This window comes from Rhineura floridana, chromosome 4 (genome assembly GCF_030035675.1).
Source record: "Rhineura floridana isolate rRhiFlo1 chromosome 4, rRhiFlo1.hap2, whole genome shotgun sequence".
NCBI lineage: Eukaryota > Metazoa > Chordata > Lepidosauria > Squamata > Rhineuridae > Rhineura > Rhineura floridana.
In genome coordinates, this window is record NC_084483.1 from 59,755,985 (window position 1) to 59,777,742 (window position 21,758).

The 21,758-nt window shown below is 42.6% G+C and overlaps 1 protein-coding gene across 17 annotated transcripts in view; it reads left to right on the top strand.

Moving 5' to 3' along the window:
- Positions 1-21,758, top strand: part of RIMS1 (regulating synaptic membrane exocytosis 1) — a 542,374-nt gene that overhangs the window by 458,435 nt on the left and 62,181 nt on the right. For 14 of the 17 annotated variants that reach the window (XM_061623103.1, XM_061623106.1, XM_061623108.1 and 11 more), the window contains one exon: positions 470-636. The exons of the other annotated variants lie outside the window; for them this stretch is intronic. In XM_061623103.1, the coding sequence (XP_061479087.1) occupies positions 470-636 (167 nt within the window). The remainder of the gene's footprint in view (positions 1-469; positions 637-21,758) is intronic. 17 annotated transcript variants of the gene reach the window in all.

Genomic DNA, 21,758 nt, shown 5'->3' on the forward strand with positions numbered 1-21,758 from the left:
TCACTTTGAAAGTTCTCAATATGCTAAATGTAGTCATCAACTGAAATTTAAAAAAAGAAATACCATCAGGTCAGTGCTGATAGTGAGAATGGCAACAGCATCTTGTTATTCTGCTTGGCACATGCTCCCCACCGGTCAGATGGGATTTGTAGTCCAAAACATCTGGAGGTCATCAGGTTAGTTGAGGGTGGTATAGAAGTACGTGGAACTGAAATCAGTTACACAGGAGGCCATTTATTCATTAAAAATATTTCTCCCTGAGTCATTTGTTACTTTTGGTTTTGCAGAACTATTCTCTATACTGGCCAGGCAGAATAAAGATTGTTTACTGCTTTTGGGGTTTCTTCCAAAGACTGCTGAAATTTTCTGAAGTTATCAGTAGTCACAACTGTATAATTATTTGTAATATTGTGAAACTATTTTTTTACACTGTGTCTAGAGAACTCACACTTTCTCTTTTAATCTTTAGTATAACATACAAACAGATCAGTACAGAAGTTGTGATAACGTCTCTGCCAAATCATCAGATAGTGATGTCAGTGATGTGTCAGCCATTTCCCGTACCAGCAGTGCCTCACGCCTCAGCAGCACAAGCTTCATGTCAGAGCAATCAGAGCGCCCTAGGGGCAGAATCAGGTGAGTCTGGAATATAGTTTTAAAAGTCCATTTTTCTCAATTGAAATTTGACAACTGATACATCTTTTTTCCCCACGCTATAAACAAATTATAAGAAAAGAAAAAACAAACGAACTTTGGATTCTTGCAACTTGTAGCAAAACAATTAAATGCTAAGCTAGCAAACTAAATCTGAGCATTAATTAATATTTAGTCAGCTTAAAATTAGAACTTTCATAGAGTTAATTATTGTAAAGTCATAGTAATAGAATCATTTTAGTGTTTATTATGCAGAGGAAAATAAATGTGGCTGGGTATAAGACCCTGCAATCTGGAAAGCTTTATGAAACCAAAGGCACAATCCAAGTGGTATTAATGCCAGGCTGAGGGGAGTTGGATATGGTGGATTCCTGGCTGAGCTGGCTGGGTCCCGGCTCTGCTGGGTTACACCAGCTGAAGCCCCCACTCCTGGGGCAGCCACAGGGTAACCAGCCCAACCCTCCTCAGCCAGGGATCTGCTGGAGAAGCCCAGCCTGCTGTAAGGGCAGCTGGCACAAACCAGCATAAGGACCTAAAAAGGGGCATTCTGGGGACGTGTCAGGAAGGGCCAAGGGGAGTGGGACTTACACTACATCCAGGTCCTGATCAACTCTGTCCTGCAACCTCTTGGTCCCGGCAGAAGTTATGCTGGGAAACAAGGCGGTAGAAGGAAACATCCATTTTGTTTTCTTCTGCTACCCCCTGCCGGTGCACCCAGTGTCCTCCCCCCGCAGCAGCTCCTGAACAGCAACTCCACTCCCGCCAGCCTCTGAAGACTTGGATTGCTCTGCAAGGCTACAATCCAGACCCCACTTACCTGAGATGACATCCCATTACATTCAGTGGGACTTACTTCAGAGCAGACATGGTTAAGATTACAGCCCTGTTCTGGAAATCAAAGTTTCAGGAATGCTGTCAAAATATCAGAATTTTCTGCAAAAGATATTTCATATATTTTGTTAACATTTCAAGCCTTTCCTCAGAACACAGTCGGCAGGGCCTGCAGTTGCACCAAGCAAGTTTAACTGTATCACAGTTCAGTTAACCATATGAAATGTTTGTGCACATGCAGTACAAACATCTTACATTGTTTCAGGAGATACTGCCCTTTCTCTGGCATATCTTTGTGGCCCTTTAAATCTAACCATAGTTGTGTGACAACTGCTTTCCTGTGAGTGGCCGCAGGGTGGCAGAGGTAGTGTTTAAATGTTCCAACTGCATTGATAGAGTCAGTTGTATGGCTCTTTTCTATGAAATTGGTACCACATCTCCTCCCAGTAGGGTGCAGCTTCCATAGCTGGGATCTTCACACTGGACCCCTGTATAAGTCATTTTACATATTATCCCATCTGCACAGGAGCCAGGCATGGAAAAGATCCCACTTAGCTGCAGCAAGTATACATTTTGTGTTATACTTCACCTATTGTAAAGGTGAAGATCCTTTTGCCTTGTTAACCCCTAGTATCTCCATCAGAAATCATCTTATAGTTAGGAGCAGAGTCAGATCAGGTTAACATGTTTTTGTTTTGAACATGAAGATAATTTTTTTTTGTTTTTATTGCAAAGGTCTTGTGAACAAGCCAATATTTATTTACCTTAAATTAAGATTATGGCCTTCTATCTCCTAGCTTTACCTGCTTCTCAGAGATTTTCCAGGTAGTAGCTATTACAAATCATAGTCTCAATATATACTGAAGCATCCCCCCCAAGTGCTTATGCTAGCATTGTCAGTCAGCCCTTAATATGATACTGCGAAAGGCAGTCAGTATGCCCCCTTTCATATGGCTGCTGAAGTATCTAACAAACCTCATTCAGAATTGCCTCTTCAAATGGCATTGGAAAAGGTGAGTGACATATTGGAGACACTGTGATGTCATTTTAGGTTTGCATGATGTGATGATTGGCTGTTTCAGTATTTGATACATCACAAGTCCATTCTTGCACGTTATAAACACATTGCAAAATCACAGCTCACCACCATCTGATAAGAACCGTATTTTACAAGTTTTCAGGAGATAGTGAGTTTGACTCTGATCAATATCAATCACATCAATTTCCATGTCAAAAAGGTTTTCTAACTCTGTTAATTGTCATTTTTAATGACAAAATAGTCACGTTTTTCTCTCTTTGAGGAGGCTGAAAGATTAAAACTTGAACAATCTGATGGGATAGGCTAGAATCCCATCTCTGACAAAAAGGTCATCAGGAGCTATGGAGTGCGTTGCCACCAGTATGCTGATGACACGCAGCTCTATTTCTCCTTTTCATCCTCAGGTGAGGCTGTCGATGTGCTGAACCGTTGCCTGACTGCGATAATGGACTGGATGAGAGCTAACAAACTGAGGCTCAGTCCAGACAAGACTGAGATGCTGCTGGTGAATGGTTTCCCGGATCGGATGGTGGATATACACCCTGTCCTGGATGGGGTTACACTCCCCCTAAAGGACCGGGTTCGTAGTCTGGGGGTTCTTTTAGATCCTTCCCTGTCACTTGAGGCCCAAGTGGCATCGGTGGCACGGAATGCTTTCTACCAGCTTCGGCTGGTAGCCCAGCTACGTCCCTATCTGAGCAGGGAGGACCTAACATCAGTCGTACATGCTCTGATAACCTCACGACTGGACTACTGCAATGCGCTCTACGTAGGGCTGCCTTTGAAGACAGTTCGGAAACTACAGCTTGTCCAAAATGCGGCAGCCAGATTAATAACAGGGACCAAGTGGTCGGAACACATAACACCTGTTCTGGCTCGCTTGCACTGGCTGCCAATATGCTTCCGGGCTAGATTCAAAGTGCTGGTTTTGACCTATAAAGCCCTATACGGCACGGGACCACAATACCTATCGGAACACCTCTCCCAATATGAACCTGCTCATACACTACGCTCCACATTGAAGGCCCTCCTCCGAGTTCCGTCTCATAGGGAGGCTCGGAGGACGGTGACAAGATCTAGGGCCTTCTCAGTGGTGGCCCCCGAACTGTGGAACAGTCTCCCCGAAGAGGTGCGTATGGCGCCGACATTGCTCTCCTTTTGGCACCAGGTTAAGACTTGCCTCTTTGCTATGGCGTTTTAATATGTAACTCGTTTTAGTTTTAAATTTTGTTGTAATTGTTTTTGATTTCTTGTTTTATATATGTTTATGCTGTATTTATTATGAGATCTGAGATGTTTTGTATTTTTATTTTCTGTTGTTCACCGCCCAGAGAGCTAATGCTAGTCGGGCGGTATATAAATCTAATAAAATAAATAAATATATGAAAAGATGACCAGTTGACTCAGTTTTGAGATGTGCAATGTACAACTGGGCAAACATAGCACTTTTTACTGCAATGAGCACTTTTAAAAGGCAGGGTTCTATCGTCCCCTTGAAGGGGTTCGGTATCAAACATGTACATTGTTCCTGAAACTGCATTATAGCACACCTGTAGGTTTGTACTTAATTGTCTCTTATAATGTCCTGCACCAAACATTCTCAGCCTGATGGGGCTACAACTCCCACCATCAGTTGGCCATGGTAGCTGGGGCTGATAGAAGTTGTAGTCCAAAACATCCAGAACAGTGGTTCCTAACCTTTTTTGGGGTCACATACCCTTTTGAGAATGTTATAAAAGCTATGGACCCCCATAGATAAATAAATAAAGGGCACCATGTTGTAAAAGGCTGCCTTGTGCCATTCACCTAATGGCTCCTGTGATATCACTGACACATAGTCAGTTATGGGAGAGGGCTACAGTTTGTTAAAAGGTTGCATCTCTTTGTTTGTTTGTTTGTTTGTTTGTTTGTTTGTTTGTGAGCTGCCCAGAGAGCTTATGTTAGGGGACAGCTATATAATATAAACATAATACTGTAAATAAATAATGTATGAGGTTTCTGTAACATTAAAGTGGATTACCAAGTAGGTACGGAAGGCATGCAGACTTCGGGAAGTGTCAGGCACAGGTGCTCTTGGGTCTCAAGCAAGTGGCAATGGCTATAGGTAACTGTTCCCACAGGGAAAGGGAAGCATTGAGACCATTCCCCTGCCACCACTGCCTTCAGCCTCAAAATGGGGGAGGGGGGCTCTTGGTCAAGCTGAGCCCAGTTTTTGGGAGTTTAGATTTTCATGTTGAAATTTACATATATCTGGGGACAGTATTCTGTTGTGCTGCTCCCCTTTTTTCCAGTACATAGCTGAGAGGAGTGAATGTGCCCTAGGAATGTCATAGCACCCTCAACTCCCTGGGAGAAATGACCACTGTCTGTCTCCAGCCCAACACATTGATCCCAGGATTGCCACAATGTCTGTGGTGATAGAATGCTTTGGTTTGATAATGGGGGTAGTCTGGACTTACATACACCCTGATACTATAAAGAGAGAGAGAGAGAGAGAGGATGCTAACATGGGCTGTAGCCTGCAGTGTGAGAAGGAAGAGATGCAAGCAAAACAACTAATTCAGCCCCACTTACTTTGGTCCTCACTCCACTGCCACCAATGGTTGCCTCCACCAAACAGCCCTTTAAGCCTTGGAATTTGCTTGTAAGCACTCTGCACTGAGTAGTGTGGTATTCCAGTTTACCTGATGGAGCGCCTCCAGCGCCACCAATTATGCCGCCCGACAAGATCAGCCACTCAGGGCCTTCTCTCAGTCCCACCAACTAAAACAGCTAGGTTGGTGGGGACTAGGGAGAGGGCATTTTCAGTGGCGGCCCCCACTCTCTGGAACTCCCTCCCGTATGATCTTCGGCATGCCCCTTCCCTGAATGTATTCCGCAAAGCCTTGAAGACCTGGCTCTTCAGACAGGCCTTTGGGACTTCCGGGGAGGGTTAATTTTTTAGGACTAATCGCCTATTACTCTGAACTGCTATTGTTCTTTATTTATAGTTTTACTGTTATATGTATTTTATGTGTATTTTATTATGATGCATTTATTGCAACTAAACTGTACGTCGCCTAGAGTGGCCATCGGCCAGATAGGCGGCTTATAAATTAAATTAAATTATTATTATTATTATTATTATTATTATTATTATTATTATTATTCCAATTCATTCATTCCATTCATTGGTGATCACTCATGGCCGAGTAAGATTGTCTTCAAAAATAAGATCTTTAACAGTGGGTCCGTAAGTAACTGTGGAGGCCAATTCTGGATCCACACAGCCTCCCACAGTGAGGACATAGGTTTCCAGATGGAAGATGGTCGCGATGAGGATTTGTTTGACATGCCTTCCACTTAGCTCATTTGTCCCATTCGCCCTGTATTCGTGCTTCTTCGAAGTCCATAGCACCTTTGATAATAGCTGACCTCCATTTGGGACGTTCATGAGCCAAGACTTCCCAGCTCTCAAAGCTCATGTTACATTTTTTTAGATTCACTCTAAGAACATCTTTAAACCTCTTTTGCTGTCCACCGATACTCCATTTTCCATCCTTAAGTTGGGAGTAAAGTATCTGCTTTGGAAGGCAGTGATCAGGCATTCAAACAACATGACCAGTCCAGCGAAGTTGATGTTGAAGGATCATTGTTTCAACACTGGCAGTCTTTGCTTCTTCCAGAACGCTAACATTAGTCCATCTGTCTTCCCAAGTAATTTGCAGAATTTTCCGGAGGCAGCATTGGTGGAATCTTTCAAGAAGTTGGGAGTGGCGTTTATAAATGGTCCATGTTTCATAGGCATACAGTAAGGTCGGTAGTACAATGGCTTTGTAAATAAGCATTTTGGTCTTCCTGTGAATATCCCGATCCTCGAATACTCTACGCTTCATTCGGGAGAATGTGGCACTCGCAGAGCTCAGATGATGTTGAATTTCAGCATCAATGTCAGCTTTTACAGAGAGATGGCTGCCAAGATAGGGGAAATGATCAACGTTCTCCAGCGTCACACCATTAAGCTGGATTGATAGTGCTACAGAGGGACTAGTTCGCACCTGTTGATGAAGCACTTTGGTTTTTTTAATATTGAGAGCACAAGCTTTCCATATGCTTCTGCAAAGATATTTAGGGTAGTTTGAAGATATTTCTCTGAATGTGCAGAGAGTACATTATCATCGGCATATTGAAGTTGTACGAGAGAGGTTGACATTACCTTACTTTTTGCTTTCAGCCTACTGAGATTAAAAAGCTTTCCATCTGTTCGATATATAATTTCCACACCAATAGGAAGCTTCCCCTCAATAAGGTGTAGAATCATAGCAATGAAGATAACAAATAAGGTAGGAGCAATGAAACATCCCTGTTTTATGTCTGATCTGACTGAATGGATCACTCTGAAAGCCAGCGTTATCCAAAGTTGTCGTTGTCATGTTGTCATGAAGGAGTCGCAAAATATTCACAAATTTATCAGGGCATCCAGTTTTCAGAAGGATGGTCCAGAGAGCGGTTCGATTCACAGTATCAAAGGCCTTAATCAGATCAATAAACACCATATATAAAGGTCAATTCTGCTCCCGGCATTTTTTTTGACTCTGCCGTGCAGTGAAGATCTTGTCCGCTGTCCCCCTAGAAGGGCAGAAACCATTTTGAGATTCAGGAGGACATCCTCTGAGATTGGTAGGAGGTGATTTGTGAGGATCCTTTCAAGGATTTTACCTGTGGTAGCAAGAAGAGAGATACCTCAATAAAAGGGTAGCAAGAACAGAGATACTTCTTTAAAGTAAATTGTGGTGTCCCTAAAGTCTTCTGGGATCTCCTCCCTCATCCAGATTTTTTCGATGAGCTTATGAAGTTGTTGTGTAAGTTAAGGCCCACCTTCTTTAAAGAATTCAGCAGGAATCCCATCAGGTCCACTAGCTTTGTTGTTCTTCATTTGATTGATGGCTTTACTGACTTCATCCAAATTAAGGGATACTGCAAGCTCGTCTCTAGTTTGTTGTTGTGGAATTTGTGAGAAGACCTCACCAGCCACACTAGAGCTATGATTAAGGAGACCGTGGTAATGCTCTTTCCAGCGCAGTGCAATAGACTCTTTATCCTTAAGAAGTTTGGTACCATCCATTGAACATAAGGGATTCGTACCGTAATTTGTTGGTCCATAGATGGCCTTTGTGGCATTAAAAAAGTCATGTGCATTGTGAGCATCTGCAAAGTGCTGGATTTCTTGAACTTTATTTATTTACCAGGCGTTTTTAAGTTCTCTAGTTCTTCTTTGGACCTCAGCCTTTGCACTGGCATAGATTTTTTTTCTTAGCAGCACAGTTAATGTCTTTCTGCCATATCTGGAAGACTTTCATTTTCTTGTCGATATGTTCAATCTCACTATCATTCTCATCGAACCAATCCTGATGTTTCTTAGTTTGGTATCCAATAGTTTGTTCACATGCCACAATAATGGATGTCTTCAGTTTAATCCAATGTTCCTGGACATTTTCAGGGAGTTCCATCGGTAGATGTTTCTTGAGAGTTGTTTGAAAGCAGGCTCGCTTAATAGGATATTGAAGGGCATGGATGTTCATTTTACGCCTTGGTTTTCTTCCTTGGAGCCTACGTTGAGGAACAATATTAATGGCCATAGTGGATCGAATTAATCTGTGATCTGTCCAGCACTCATCAGCACTCATCATGGCCCTAGTGAGGAGTATACCACGATGATCTCTGACATAGACAATTATGTAATCCAGGAGATGCCAGTGTTTTGACTGAGGGTGCTTCCATGATGTTTTAAATTTATTTTTCTGGTGAAAGAGTGTGTTTGTAATAAGATTATGCTCTGCACATTTAGTCAGAAGTAGAATACGATTCAGGTTGCTATTGCCAACTCCTTCTTTCCCAATGTTTTCTGGCCATAAATCGAAATCACACCCAACTCTTGCATTGAAATTGCCCACGAGGATAATTTTATCCTCCTTAGGTATCTCTGATAAGATGGTGTCCAGCTGGTTATAAAAATTTTCTTTGATGTCTTCATCAGCATCTAATGTTGGTGCATAAGCACTTACAATAGTTGTCTGCTGGTTTTTAGCAAGTTTTAACCGGAGAGTTGAGAGTCATTCATTAATGCCAGTAGGAACTTCTGACAAGAGCTTCACAAGATCATTTTTAATAACAAAACCTACTCCATGTATTCGTTGTTCTTGTTCTGGCAGTCCTTTCCAGAAGAAGGTATAACCTCTCTTTCTTCCTTCAGTTGTCCTTCTCCTGCACTTCGAGTTTCTTGGAGTGCTGCTATGTCAATATTAAAATGTCTCAACTCCCTCACGATGACGGCAGTCCTGCATTCAGGATGTTCACTATCTGTATTGTCCAGCAATGTCCATATATTCCATGTTCCAAAGTTCAGTTGTCTTTTGCAACCGCTAAGTGGTGACCCCACTGGATGCGGTAATCCAGTCAGGGAGAGAGATGAGGCAGACTATGTTTAGGGCACCTTTTCTAGCCCCTCCCCATACGGGGTGAGCAGAGTGGATACTGAATAGGACTGCTCAGCCATGGGTATAGCTGCCGAACTACTCAACTGCCTCGGTCCTTGAGCCAGGACGACTGAGTCTGTATCCACCGCCCATGTGCTGGTCCATGACTAGGGGTTCTGGATTTCACAGTCCTGCCCCCATCACCATTTGCCGATTGCCATAGGACTTTTGCTTTGGTTTGGTTTGGTTGGAAGATGCCTGTGCGTGAATTTGTTTTATGTGGGGAGATTGGCGCACAACGATCAACACACAAACTTGATAGAAAAAGTCTTTGATGCAATGGCATGGATACCATGACAATTGGAAGTCTTTTATCTGCTGCAGCCTTCATCCGCCTTCACAGTCGTTGTAACATACACGTTGTTATCCTCCACCTGTTCTGCCGTTGAGGACATTCTTGGATCGTTCTTTGTCTGGTTCCTCTCCCTTGACCTTACCGCCATGGGTGACCCTGCTGGGAGTACACGATTCCCGACGGCATCGCTCATAGGGTTCATTGGAACACACAAGTCCACTCACCACTACAAGGTGACAATCCAGCGAGAGGATTGTGATGTTCCTATATATTAGTGTATATATGGTAAGTGCTGGTTGTTTAGAGTATACATGGTAAGTAGTGAAAGAGGAGGGGGAGTGAATGGGCAATAGAATGCTTGATGATTGGCTGAATGTTTAAAATAGCTGACAGTATAAATGAAAGGATGACAGGTAAATCTGGGTGAATGTGAGGTGGTGAATTGTGGAATCTGGGGGGAGAAGAGAAAGAGTGGATTGCTTGGTGGGGTTTAGAGAGTTGTTTACCAGGAGGGAGGTGGAGTTCGGATTAGTATTGAGTAAAACCATATGCTTATGTGCCTTAAGAAGAAATCTTGTTAATCTTGTTAGCTTTGTTATCTGTAATAAATACTTAATTTGGTTTACCAAAGGCCTGATCCTTGGCTGGGGTTTCACAGACCAGAAGGGAGGGTAAGGTAATGACCAAGGCTGAAGGGGAACTGTAACAAATGGTGGCAGCGGTGAAGAGAATAACAATACCAGTATTCAGAGTCTCTGGGAATACTAGTATTGGGACGTTACTGGTGGTTGCCTAGCAGGGGGATCTGTTGAGATCTGTGCTAGAGCGGGGAGAGAAATCATAAGAGAGAGCGGTCCGGACTGGTGGAGTCCCTGGTGGTGCCTAGAGACAGGCAGTAACCACGAGCAGGTAGGAACCTGACAGGGAGAGCCAGGGAAGGACGCCTCACACGTGGTGGCAGTAGCGGTGGGATACGAACAACAGAGAATCCAGATATGAATACTAGAGAATCCAGAACAGTGGTGTGGCAAACAGAAATAACAAAACAAGATTTCTTGTGAGAGTGACTGGCAAAGAGTGTGTGGCAAAGAGTGAGTGAACTCAAACACCATGGCTGAATACATAAAAATGAAAAGAGAGGAGCTGGTGGAGAAGTGCATAACATTCAGTTTACCTCACGAGGGTAAAGGGGTAGATGAATTGAGGGTAGCACTTATAGGATTTGCAACTGCCCAGCAAAAACAACCCGTCAGGGAAGAGACCCCAGAAGGATATTTAAGCAATCCCGCTTATATAGAGTACTTGAGAGAGAAGTTAAAATGGGAGGCTGAGGAAAAAGACAAGCACAGGGAGTTGGAAGCTGAGAGATTGAAGAGGGAGGCTGAGGAAAAAGACAAGCAGAGGGAGTTGGAAGCTGAGAGATTGAAGATGGAAGCTGAGAGATTGAGGATGGAAGCTGAGGAAAAAGACAAGCAGAGGGAGTTGGAAGCTAAGAGAATGAGATTGGGGTTTGAGGAGAGGGAGAAGCAACGAGCATTGGATGCTTGAATTACAAGTAGAAAAGTTAAAATTTGATAGAGAGAAATTTCACTCTGAGGAGACAAGGAAAGACAGAGATGGAGCAAAAATAAAAATTACTCCAAAGGACTTTGCTGTCTATGAGCCTGGTCAAGATCCTCAAATTTACCTCAGCACCTTTGAAAAAGCAGCTCAGTTGTGGGGGCTACCTGAAGATAAATACATGCAGTATTTATCAAATCTGATTAAAGGGGAATTGGCTGAGGTATACCAATATTTCCCCTCAGACAGGCCCGTCACCTATGCTGAATTCAAAGAAGCAGTGTTTAAAAGATTCAGACTGGGGCCTGATTATTTTAGAAAGCTTTTCAGAAATTGCCAGATACAGACAGGGAGGTCTTTTGTGGAACTGGGAGCAAAGTTGATGGATATATTTGGAAAGTGGATGAGTAGTGCCAAAGCTCAGTCAGTGGAAGAGGTGAAAAGCCTCATGATACTGGATCAATTATACCATCAGTTACCACCAGAAATAAGGCTCCTGGTCAAAGACCGTTCCCCTACATCTGTGCAGGAGGCTGCAGAGATGGCGGATCACTTCGCCTCCAATAGAACTGGCTGGGTGGGGAAAACATCAAGAGAGTTTAAACCCAGACCATATAGTGCTGGCAGAAGGGATGTGGTACCACAGCGAGTGAGTCCTCCATTAAAATCTGAAGGGCACAGGACACCCCAGAGTGGATCTGTGTACCCTAAAAGTGAGGAGAAATTATGCTACAAATGTGGTAGACCAGGGCACCTACGTTTTCAATGTGAGGTTGCCAACCCCATTAGTAATCCTGCTCAGACAAGGGCAGTGAAAACAGAGCCCAAGGCTTTAGAAGCAGCGAAAAAGGTTCAGTTTTGCCAGATAAACTGGACAGAAGTAACAGACCTTGATTCAAGTCTGAGAGAGGAAGTGAGTGTACAAGGGGCAAATTATTGGGCATTGCTTGACACTGGTGCCGCTCAGACGTTACTGAGGCCAGATTTAATAAAATCTGAAGAAATATTACCTCAGGAAACAGTGACTATCCAAGGAGTGAGGGGTCCACCAGAGAGTTTGCCTGTGGCCCTAGTGAAAATGGAATGGAGAGGCCGAAAGGGCCAATATAAAGTGGGTATTAATGCCCAGCAACAAGAACCAGTAATACTGGGAAGAGATGTTATGGGGGCACAGGGGAAAATATATGTAGTGACCAGACAGCAACTTGGCAGAGAAAAAGAAGCCATATTAAGGGGGGCTGAAACAAACAGGGTGGAATCTGTTAACCAGCCTCAGGTCACCATAGCAACCACTAGCAGGCCTGCTGAAGAAGACAAACTGTATCAAGTGGTCTCTGGGGAAGAAGCAGATCAATTCAGGGAAGAGCTGCATAAAGATATAAGTCTGAAGCAGATAAAGGAACAAGCGCTGACCCAACAGATTCCTTTCACTGACAAACTGAGGAATCAAGTTGTGTGTGAGAATGGGATTTTATATAGACTGTGGATGCCTGCTGAGAGAAAGGATGAATGTGAACCAGTGAAGCAATTGATAGTACCTAGCAAATACAGAACTAGATTGCTAGAGGTAGCCCACGATGTCCCATGTGCAGGACATCTGGGAATAAAAAAGACCAAGAGGAGATTGGCTGCACATTATTATTGGCCAAATATCTCCAAGGATGTAAAACAACATTGTCTATCTTGTGGAATATGCCAAAAGGTGGGAAAGAGTGGAGTAAAGACCAAGGCACCCTTAAAGCCCCTTCCTATAATTGGACAACCCTTTTATAGAGTGGGAATAGATTTGGTGGGCCCTTTTTCCAAACCCACAAGGCATGGCAAGAAATATCTAGTGGTGGTGGTGGATTTTGCCACCAGGTACCCAGACGCAGAAGCACTGAGATCTGTAGAAGCCCCTGTAGTGGCAGAGGCTTTATTAAAAATCTTTATGAGGCTGGGTTTCCCTCATGAAGTGCTGACAGATCAAGGCAGTGTATTCATGGGAGAAGTGATGCAATGTATGTGGAAATGTTGTGGTCTAAAACATCTAAAGACCACTACTTACCATCCCGCCACTAATGGTCTAACTGAGAGATTCAATGGAGTTTTGAAGGGCATGATAAGAAACTATGTTCAAGTTCACCCACAAGACTGGGATGAACGGTTGGGATGCTTCTTATTTGCATACAGAGAAGTCCCTCAAGAGTCAACAGGCTTCTCACCCTTTGAACTCATGTTCACTATAAAAGTGAGGGGACCTTTGGAACTGCTAAAAAATTCATGGGAAGGAACTCTGGGAGAGTACAAAACTTCTGTAGTAGATTTTGTATTGGAATTCCGCAATAAATTAACCATCAATGATGGAAGTAGTGAAAGAGAATTTGAGTCATGCACAGGAGAAGCAAAGTTACTGGTATGACAGAACAGCCAGAGAACGTGTGTATGATGTGGGAGATATGGTTATGGCGTTCATACCCAGGAAACATGACAAATTACAGGCTAACTGGGAAGGACCATATACCATCAGAGAAAGGCTTGACACAGTGACATATGTAATCACCACAGACCAATTAAACAAAAGCAAAGTGGTTCATGTAAATATGTTGAAGCCTTACCATACCAGGGAAGCACAGGTGTTGCAAGTTACCTTATTCCCTGAGGGAAGTGGGCCTGAACTTCCAGATTTGGTACAGGAAAGCAAAGACAAAGGAGGGGTAGATCAAGTGGAATGGTCAGAGGAGGTGAAGGAGGAAGTAAAAGAAGAGATTCTGAGAGTTTTGAAAACCTATAGGAATCTCTTTAGCAACAAACCTGGCCGAACCAGTATAGTTATACATTCCATTGATACTGGAGATCATGCCCCAATCAGATCTGTTCCGTACCGTGTGAATGGGAAAGTTTTGAATGAGATCAAAAAGGAGGTGGAAGAGATGCTGGAATTAGGAGTGATCAGGGAATCCATCAGTCCCTGGGCCTCAAGTATTGTCCTGGTTCCGAAAAAAGATGGAACGACCTGGTTTTGCATTGATTATCGGCTAATCAATAAAATTACTGTCCCAGATGCGTATCCTATGCCTAGGGTAGACGCTATGTTAGAGTTATTGGGGGCAGCAACCATTATCTCTACACTAGATCTCTGTAAAGGATTTTGGCAAATGGAACTAGACGAGCAATCCAGAGCCAAAACTGCCTTCAGTACACCAGATGGGTTATATGAGTTTGTGACCTTACCCATGGGACTAAGGAACTCACCAAGTTCATTTCAGAGGCTAATCAATACTGTGTTGCGAGGCATGTCAGATTTTGCAGTGGCCTATATCGATGACGTGGCCATTTTTAGCAAGTCGGTGCCTGAGCATGTCCAACACCTGACAACAGTATTGGAGGCCTTAAGAAAAGCAGGCCTCACAATAAAAGCTAAGAAATGCCAGTTTGGACTAAAGGAAGTAATCTATTTAGGACATAAAGTGGGGAGTGGGAAAATCACCCCCTTATGGAGCAAGGTGGAGGCAATACAAGCGTGGCCGATCCCCTTAACCAAAAAACAAGTAAGGGCATTTCTGGGTGTGGCTGGTTTTTATAGGAAGTTTGTGAGAAATTTTGGGGAAATAGCAACCCCCTTGCATGAATTGACCAAGAAGAAGTGTTGTGAGCATGTGGTATGGACGGATGAATGTCAGAAGGCTTTTGATCTGCTGAAGCAAGCCTTGTGCCAAGGACCCATATTAATAGCACCAGACTATGAGCAACCATTCATCGTGGCTACAGATGCGTCAGACCTCGCGCTGGGAGTCGTCTTGCTGCAGGAGAGAGAAGGCACCAGACATCCAGTGGCGTACCTGAGTCGCAAGCTGACGCCGAGGGAGAAAAACTATTCGTCGGTCCAGAAGGAGTGCCTAGCGGTCGTGTGGGGACTGAACAAGTTCCGCCCATACGTGTGGGGACAAAGATTCACAGTGACTACGGATCATCGGGCCTTGTTATGGTTGCATACTATGAAAAACCATAACACTATGCTGCAGAGGTGGTCCTGGGCCCTACAGGACTATCAAGTGGACTTCCAGTTCATCAAAGGCAAGGATAATGTACTGGCCGATGGACTTTCCAGGCAAGTGGCTGGGACTGCAGTGACGTGACCAGACAGAGGAACAAAGAAAGACATTTTCCCCATAGAGACTTTTATTTGTTAACGCGACGTATAAATCCTGGAACAGGAATAATACTCTGCAGTTGTTTAAGGGGGGGGAAATGTGATGTTCCTATATATTAGTGTATATATGGTAAGTGCTGGTTGTTTAGAGTATACATGGTAAGTAGTGAAAGAGGAGGGGGAGTGAATGGGCAATAGAATGCTTGATGATTGGCTGAATGTTTAAAATGGCTGACAGTATAAATGAAAGGATGACAGGTAAATCTGGGTGAATGTGAGGTGGTGAATTGTGGAATCTGGGGGGAGAAGAGAAAGAGTGGATTGCTTGGTGGGGTTTAGAGAGTTGTTTACCAGGAGGGAGGTGGAGTTCGGATTAGTATTGAGTAAAACCATATGCTTATGTGCCTTAAGAAGAAATCTTGTTAATCTTGTTAGCTTTGTTATCTGTAATAAATACTTAATTTGGTTTACCAAAGGCCTGATCCTTGGCTGGGGTTTCACAGACCAGAAGGGAGGGTAAATTAATGACCAAGGCTGAAGGGGAACTGTAACAAATGGTGGCAGCGGTGAAGAGAATAACAATACCAGTATTCAGAGTCTCTGGGAATACTAGTATTGGGACGTTACTGGTGGTTGCCTAGCAGGGGGATCTGTTGAGATCTGTGCTAGAGCGGATAGGTAAACCATAAGAGAGAGCGGTCCGGACTGGTGGAGTCCCTGGTGGTGCCTAGAGACAGGCAGTAACCACGAGCAGGTAGGAACCTGACAGGGAGAGCCAGGGAAGGACGCCTCACAAGGATTCCTGTTAGACATAGGGTGAATAACAAGGTCTCAGACAATGTTAAACAACAAACAAATTTAATTTTTGCTCAAGGTTTTTGAAAGGCAGCTTTTTAAACAGTAATTTTTATGAAGGTCTTTTAAAGGTTTAAGCTGTTAAGAGTAAAGGAAAATAATAAAGGAAAATACATCCACCTAAACTTAGTCTTGACTGTCTCCCAACCCAATGCAATACCTAGAAGTAAAGCAGCTTTCAGTCTTCTTAGCATCCAACTTCCATTTCTGGAGTCTAGAATCACAGCTGCCCCAAGTTCTTCTGATTTCAGCTCTCTTCTTTCCAACAGCATTCTATCTGTTTTCCAGATTTAATTATATGCATTATTTCTACTCCCTCTCCCAATCTCTTGGCTGATCAGAAGGGCAGCAGTTTAAGTGTCTATTTCCTCTAATTTGTCAGGTTTCTCTTCCTCTCCATAAGACTTTAGGTTTCATTTTCCACTTTAGATTGAGCTTTCTGGGCTGAACATTTGAACTTCCTGTAACCTTTTGACTCTCCAGTAAAAAACAGTTGGCAATTAAGACAGAAAGCAACCAATTTTCAACCTAAAAACAAATCACAGAATGCTTGAAAGTTTAATTCCTTCATAGTGTGCATAGTAGCTTTTCTAGTATAGACATATAAGAAACATGTAAGAAAGTGGGGCAAGTCTGCGTTTGTGTGCACCTTTAATTTCAGTCCTGTTATAGTAGCATATTCAGGTAAATATGGTAATTGATATGACAAGCTCCTGCTCCTCCCTTCCTGATTGTGGCAGCAGTGATCTATCCATTCAGTTGTGCCAGTCTGTAGATTCAGGATGGCTCACAAACCTGCTCAACACAGTAGGTAATGTAGTTGAGCTAGTTCCTCAAGTGATACACCCATCATTTTGTAATGCCGCAGCCAGTAATGGCAACCTATTTGGCTGCACTCTGCAACTTGCTTACTTCAGAGCATAGTAACGCAGGGAGCTCCCTTATACTGAGTAAAGCCATTGGTCCATCTAGCACAGTTCTGTCTACCCTGACTGGCAGTGGCTCCAGGGCTTCAGGCAGTGGTATCTCCCAGCCCTACCTGGGTATGTCGGGGATTGAACTTGGTACCACTTGCATTTCAAGGCAGAAGAACTTGCCGAAGCTTCATATGCATTTATGGGATTACTCATATAAAAGTGAAGTGTAGCTGATAGCCTAGGAGAGTGATGATAAGATTAAAGGGTTTATTTAGTGTTAAGAGGTTTTTTGCATTATCAATGATAATTCTCTTTCAGTATAGGAAAGAAGTTGAATAAGTCTTGAATATAACTTGTAATACTGAAGGAACATTTCTTCCTTTCTATGTAAAAAAAATAATTCTCAATATCTTTATATTTTCCTCAAGAAATGTGATTCATATAAAATCATTGAGTCATGAAAAGTTAACGAATTCCTTTTATATCACTACCTAACAGAATTTTCCATACATACCATCTCAAAAGGTCATACGCATAAGGACTGCAGAGTTAGCATGACCAATAGCCAACCTCCAGGAAATGTACCAAGCAACCAATAGCTTTAGATGATAGATTCTTGCACTGCTTCTGAGCAATTTAGGAGCTATTGAATTGTCCCAGTTCAATAGGGCAGCCTGAATGGCTTATTTGAAGGGTCCTTATTTAATACATTGTTAAATATGAACAACATTGCACTGCAATAATAAATCAGTTCCCATAATATGAAACCTTGAAACAAAAAATAACCAATATTTTTTCTTAGAAGTAACAATTTGGGATCTGTGTTCTTGTTTAGGTAGCATTTGTTTTTTGAAATCCAAAGTTGGTTGGCTGGCTTCTTTTTCATTTTTCTTCTTAGTTTTTTAAAATCTCATGTGAATACAGAGTTAGTATCTGTATTTTGTTGTTTTCATTTTGAGTTATCTGCATTTTTAATTTTGCATGCCTGCATGTTGTGACTGTGGAAAAGATCAAAGTCCTTAGAGATTTGCAAAAGTGATGGCAAAAAAGAAAGAGGAATATCATGGGTATTAGATGACAGGATGTCACAGTGGGGGAAAAATGAATGTGGAAGACAAGAAAAAGAGAAGGCATACTGTTGCTGATATGAGATAAAGGTTAGCCTCCTTTCCTTATGTATTTATCCCTTTAATCCCCATCCTCCCTATTTTAATAGCTTAGGGGTCTGACTAACATCCTGGGTTATGAACTGCTTGGTTATTATCTCAAGTATGAGCAAGAAGATATCTTCATTATGTAAAGTTTCTTTGTCTAATTTTCTGATATGTTAACAATTTTGAATACATAGTGGTTGTTTTCAGTTCAGGTACAGTTACATCTAGGCACCCTAAATTTCAGGTGAAGATTCTGCAGGGTCATGAGAGATAGGAACATAAGACTTATTCATACAGATAGATTACCTGTCCCTTCACCATATATATAAATTGCGGAACGCCTCTTCCGATATGAACCGGCCCGTGCACTACGTTCTGCTACGAAGGCCCTCCTCCGGGTTCCAACTCACAGGGAGGCCCGGAGGGTGATGACAAGATCTAGGGCCTTCTCAGTGGTGGCCCCCGAACTATGGAACAGTCTCCCTGAGGAAGTACGCCTGGCGCCGACTCTGCTTTCCTTCCGGCGCCAGGTCAAAACCTTCCTATTCTCTGAAGCATTTTAAGTTACATTGATCTAATTTTAATAATGTTTATTGTATTGTTGATTGTATTTTAATATTATTTTGTTATTCATTGTATTTTTATACTATTTTATGTTCACCGCCCAGAGAGCTATTGCTAGTCGGGCAGTATATAAATTTAATAAATAATAATAATAATAATAATAAATAAATGTGGGAATGTCATGGTGCAAAACATTATGGATGAAATGGTGAAGGGACAGGTAATATATCTGTATATATTATTTATATATATATATAAGACAGTTTTGAAAGCAACAAACAGAACTCCAGTCAAGCTTGCTCTGGATCCCTATAAGGGTTCCATTGATCACCTAAAAATATATATGAAGGTAATTGTGATTAACAAAACAGAGGTTTTTATTGTATTAACAAAACATTTCAGCTTCCGCCTTCATCAGCTGCTAACATAAAAATGCTGTTACCAAGGTGGCAGTTATAGAGCTTTGAGGATGGAATGCTCAGAGGGGCTTCATTTGCAGCAGCTAAGTAGTGGGGGTACTGTCCTCCAGGTTCAGGCCATGTGGTGCCAATGTGTCCAGAGAGTCAATCCAAAAGTTCTCCTTTTTAGTCAATGCTGCTGGATCCGTTGGCATCTCTATCGCTGTTATAGAGAAGTCCCAACAGACTGTGACCATCCATGTTGAAATGTTTTGCAACTGGTTGCTCCACTTTTTTTGTTAAGATTGCCGATTTGTGGTTTCTGAAGCGTGTGCGTAGGTCAGTTGTGGTTTTACCTACATATTAGATATGACATCCTGGTCTTTTGCATTTGATGACATAAATTATATTGCAGGACCTGCAGCTGATGTTCTGCTTGATGTAATAGGTCCTGCCTGTCCTAGTGCTTGTAAAAGTAGCTGTCTCCCTGAGGTACACACAGGTGATACAGCATTTGGAGTGACAAGGATGAGACCCAGGATTGGTGATAGGTGGCTTAAGCACAGCTCTCACCAACAGTCTGCACAAATTAGGAGGCTGGCGAAATGCCACAACAGGAGGCCTGTTGATGGCTCTAGCAAGATGTTCAGAGTTGTCTCTTAGAAAGTGGTGGCTTACCTACAGTTCAAGTGTGTGATGTCCTCAAGCAAATTTTTCTGTCCCCCGCAGTGGCAAAGAGAAAAAATATCTATATAGCGCCCAGGGTGGTTAGTGAAACAAACTCTACACTGTAGACACTACAATCCCACAATACAACAAGGCTGGTCTCAGTGTCACTTGGGGTAGGAGGGGGAGAAGAAAGTTCATTGCATGATGGGAATTGTAATAAAACATATGCAGCTGCCATTTTTGACCCATCTTGACTAGTTCTGTGATGGCCTAGCATATGGTCTATATTCTCTTTCTCTCTCACTCTGTTTTCCCCCTTCCTAGAATGATAGTCATGTGTTTTCATTCCTTTAGTTATATAAACAGTGCCTGTCAGAAAAACAGCCGACTTGCATATTTGTAATGGACAGTGGCAGTGTTTACATATAGTGTAGCTGTTCATTGGCTACAGCCTGACTTTAAAGTCAGCATCTAGCAGCAGCTGTTTAATTAATTGATGCTGTAACCCTGTTGCCAGTTTCCTGGGTGTAAGACTACTGAACTCAATGGGACTTAACTTTTTAGTAGATTGGTATACGGCTGAGCTGTAAGATGCCATTTTTCTGTCTTTTCATCTTAAAACTAAAGTTAGTGAATATATTTTTCTAAGAACACAAGTGAGCTGGTTCAGAAATTATGTTCATATCTCAATGAAGGTTCCCAAAATAATATTATTGCATGTACACATGTAATTTATGATGTGGCTGATTGGGGTTAATGACTAGCATCAACTGCTGTGATTGTGACTAGGAAAAATGTTAGAATTCTAACATATTCTAGAAATACTGCAAAATTATTAATACAGATTTGGGAGGCCTTGGCACGGTTTGCTTGAGGGAAAAAAATGTAATATTGGAACCAGCCTCTTAGAAAGTGGTGGCTTACCTACAGTTCAGGTGTCTGATATCCTCAAGCAAATTTTTCTGTCCCCCGCAGTGGCAAAGAGAAAAAAAATAGACGCAGGACTAGGGTGGGCAGAGCGCAGCACCCTGGTGGGGATACAAATTCCCGTCCCCCAATTATCAGTTTGACCATTTGATGAGCGTATGTATCTGTCTGTCTGTCTGTGTGCATGCAAGAGTGTGAGAAAGAGAGCCACCAGTAGCAGGTAGCTCAAGAGGATTGGCCAAGGATGAATATGGCCCTTGAGCCAAAAACAGTTAGCCGCCCCTTCTCTTAGACATCCAGGCTACACACTCAGGAACATGGGGTTCTTAATTGCAAACTGAGTTGATTAAAAAAAAAACACCTTTGCAAGAATAATCAGGTACGGCCCTAGAAAGAGAGGAACCCTACTTGAATTAGGACAGAATTAGCTGTCTACCCACCATCTGATTAGCTGTCTGCACTGTATGTGTTGAGGTTTTGTTAGGGCCTTAGATGATTAGGGAGGGAGACATCTTGGCTTCAAAGTTGGTATTATAGAGAAGATGCTTATGGAAGATGCTCGTTATTTTGCAGCACTGTAAGCAGTAACTATGCAGGACAGATAGACAAAATCCACACTTAGATGTGTATCTGAGACTACAATTATTTGCATGCTTACGTGGGAGTAAGGGCTGTTGACCACAGTGGAACTCACTTCTGAATAAATATGCACAGGCTTTCACTGTGTATGAGGCCATCTATCCACCACATTCCTTTGCTTTCAGTGGAGTTTATTTATTTATTTATTTATTTATTTCATTTTTAAACCGCCCATAGTGAATAGCTCTCTGGGCGGTGAACAGAACAAGATTAAAATACAATATTACAATAAAATTACAATAAAATCAGCAACAAGTTAAACGGAAAAAAAATTAAATGAAACACATTGAACATTAAAATGCCTGGGAGTATAGCCAGGTCTTAACCTGGCGCCTAAAAGAAAGTACCGAAGGCGCCAGGCGTATCTCCACAGGTAGGCTGTTCCACAGTTCGGGGGCCACCACAGAAAAGGCCCTAGATCTAATAACAATCCTCCGGGCATTCTGATGAGTTGGTACCCGGAGGAGGGCCTTGGATATTGAACGAAGTGAACGGGTAGGTTCATAGCGGGAGAGGCGTTCCACAAGGTATTGTGGTCCCACACCGTGTAAGGCTTTATAGGTCAAAACCAGCACCTTGAATCTGGCTCGGAAACAAATAGGCAGCCAG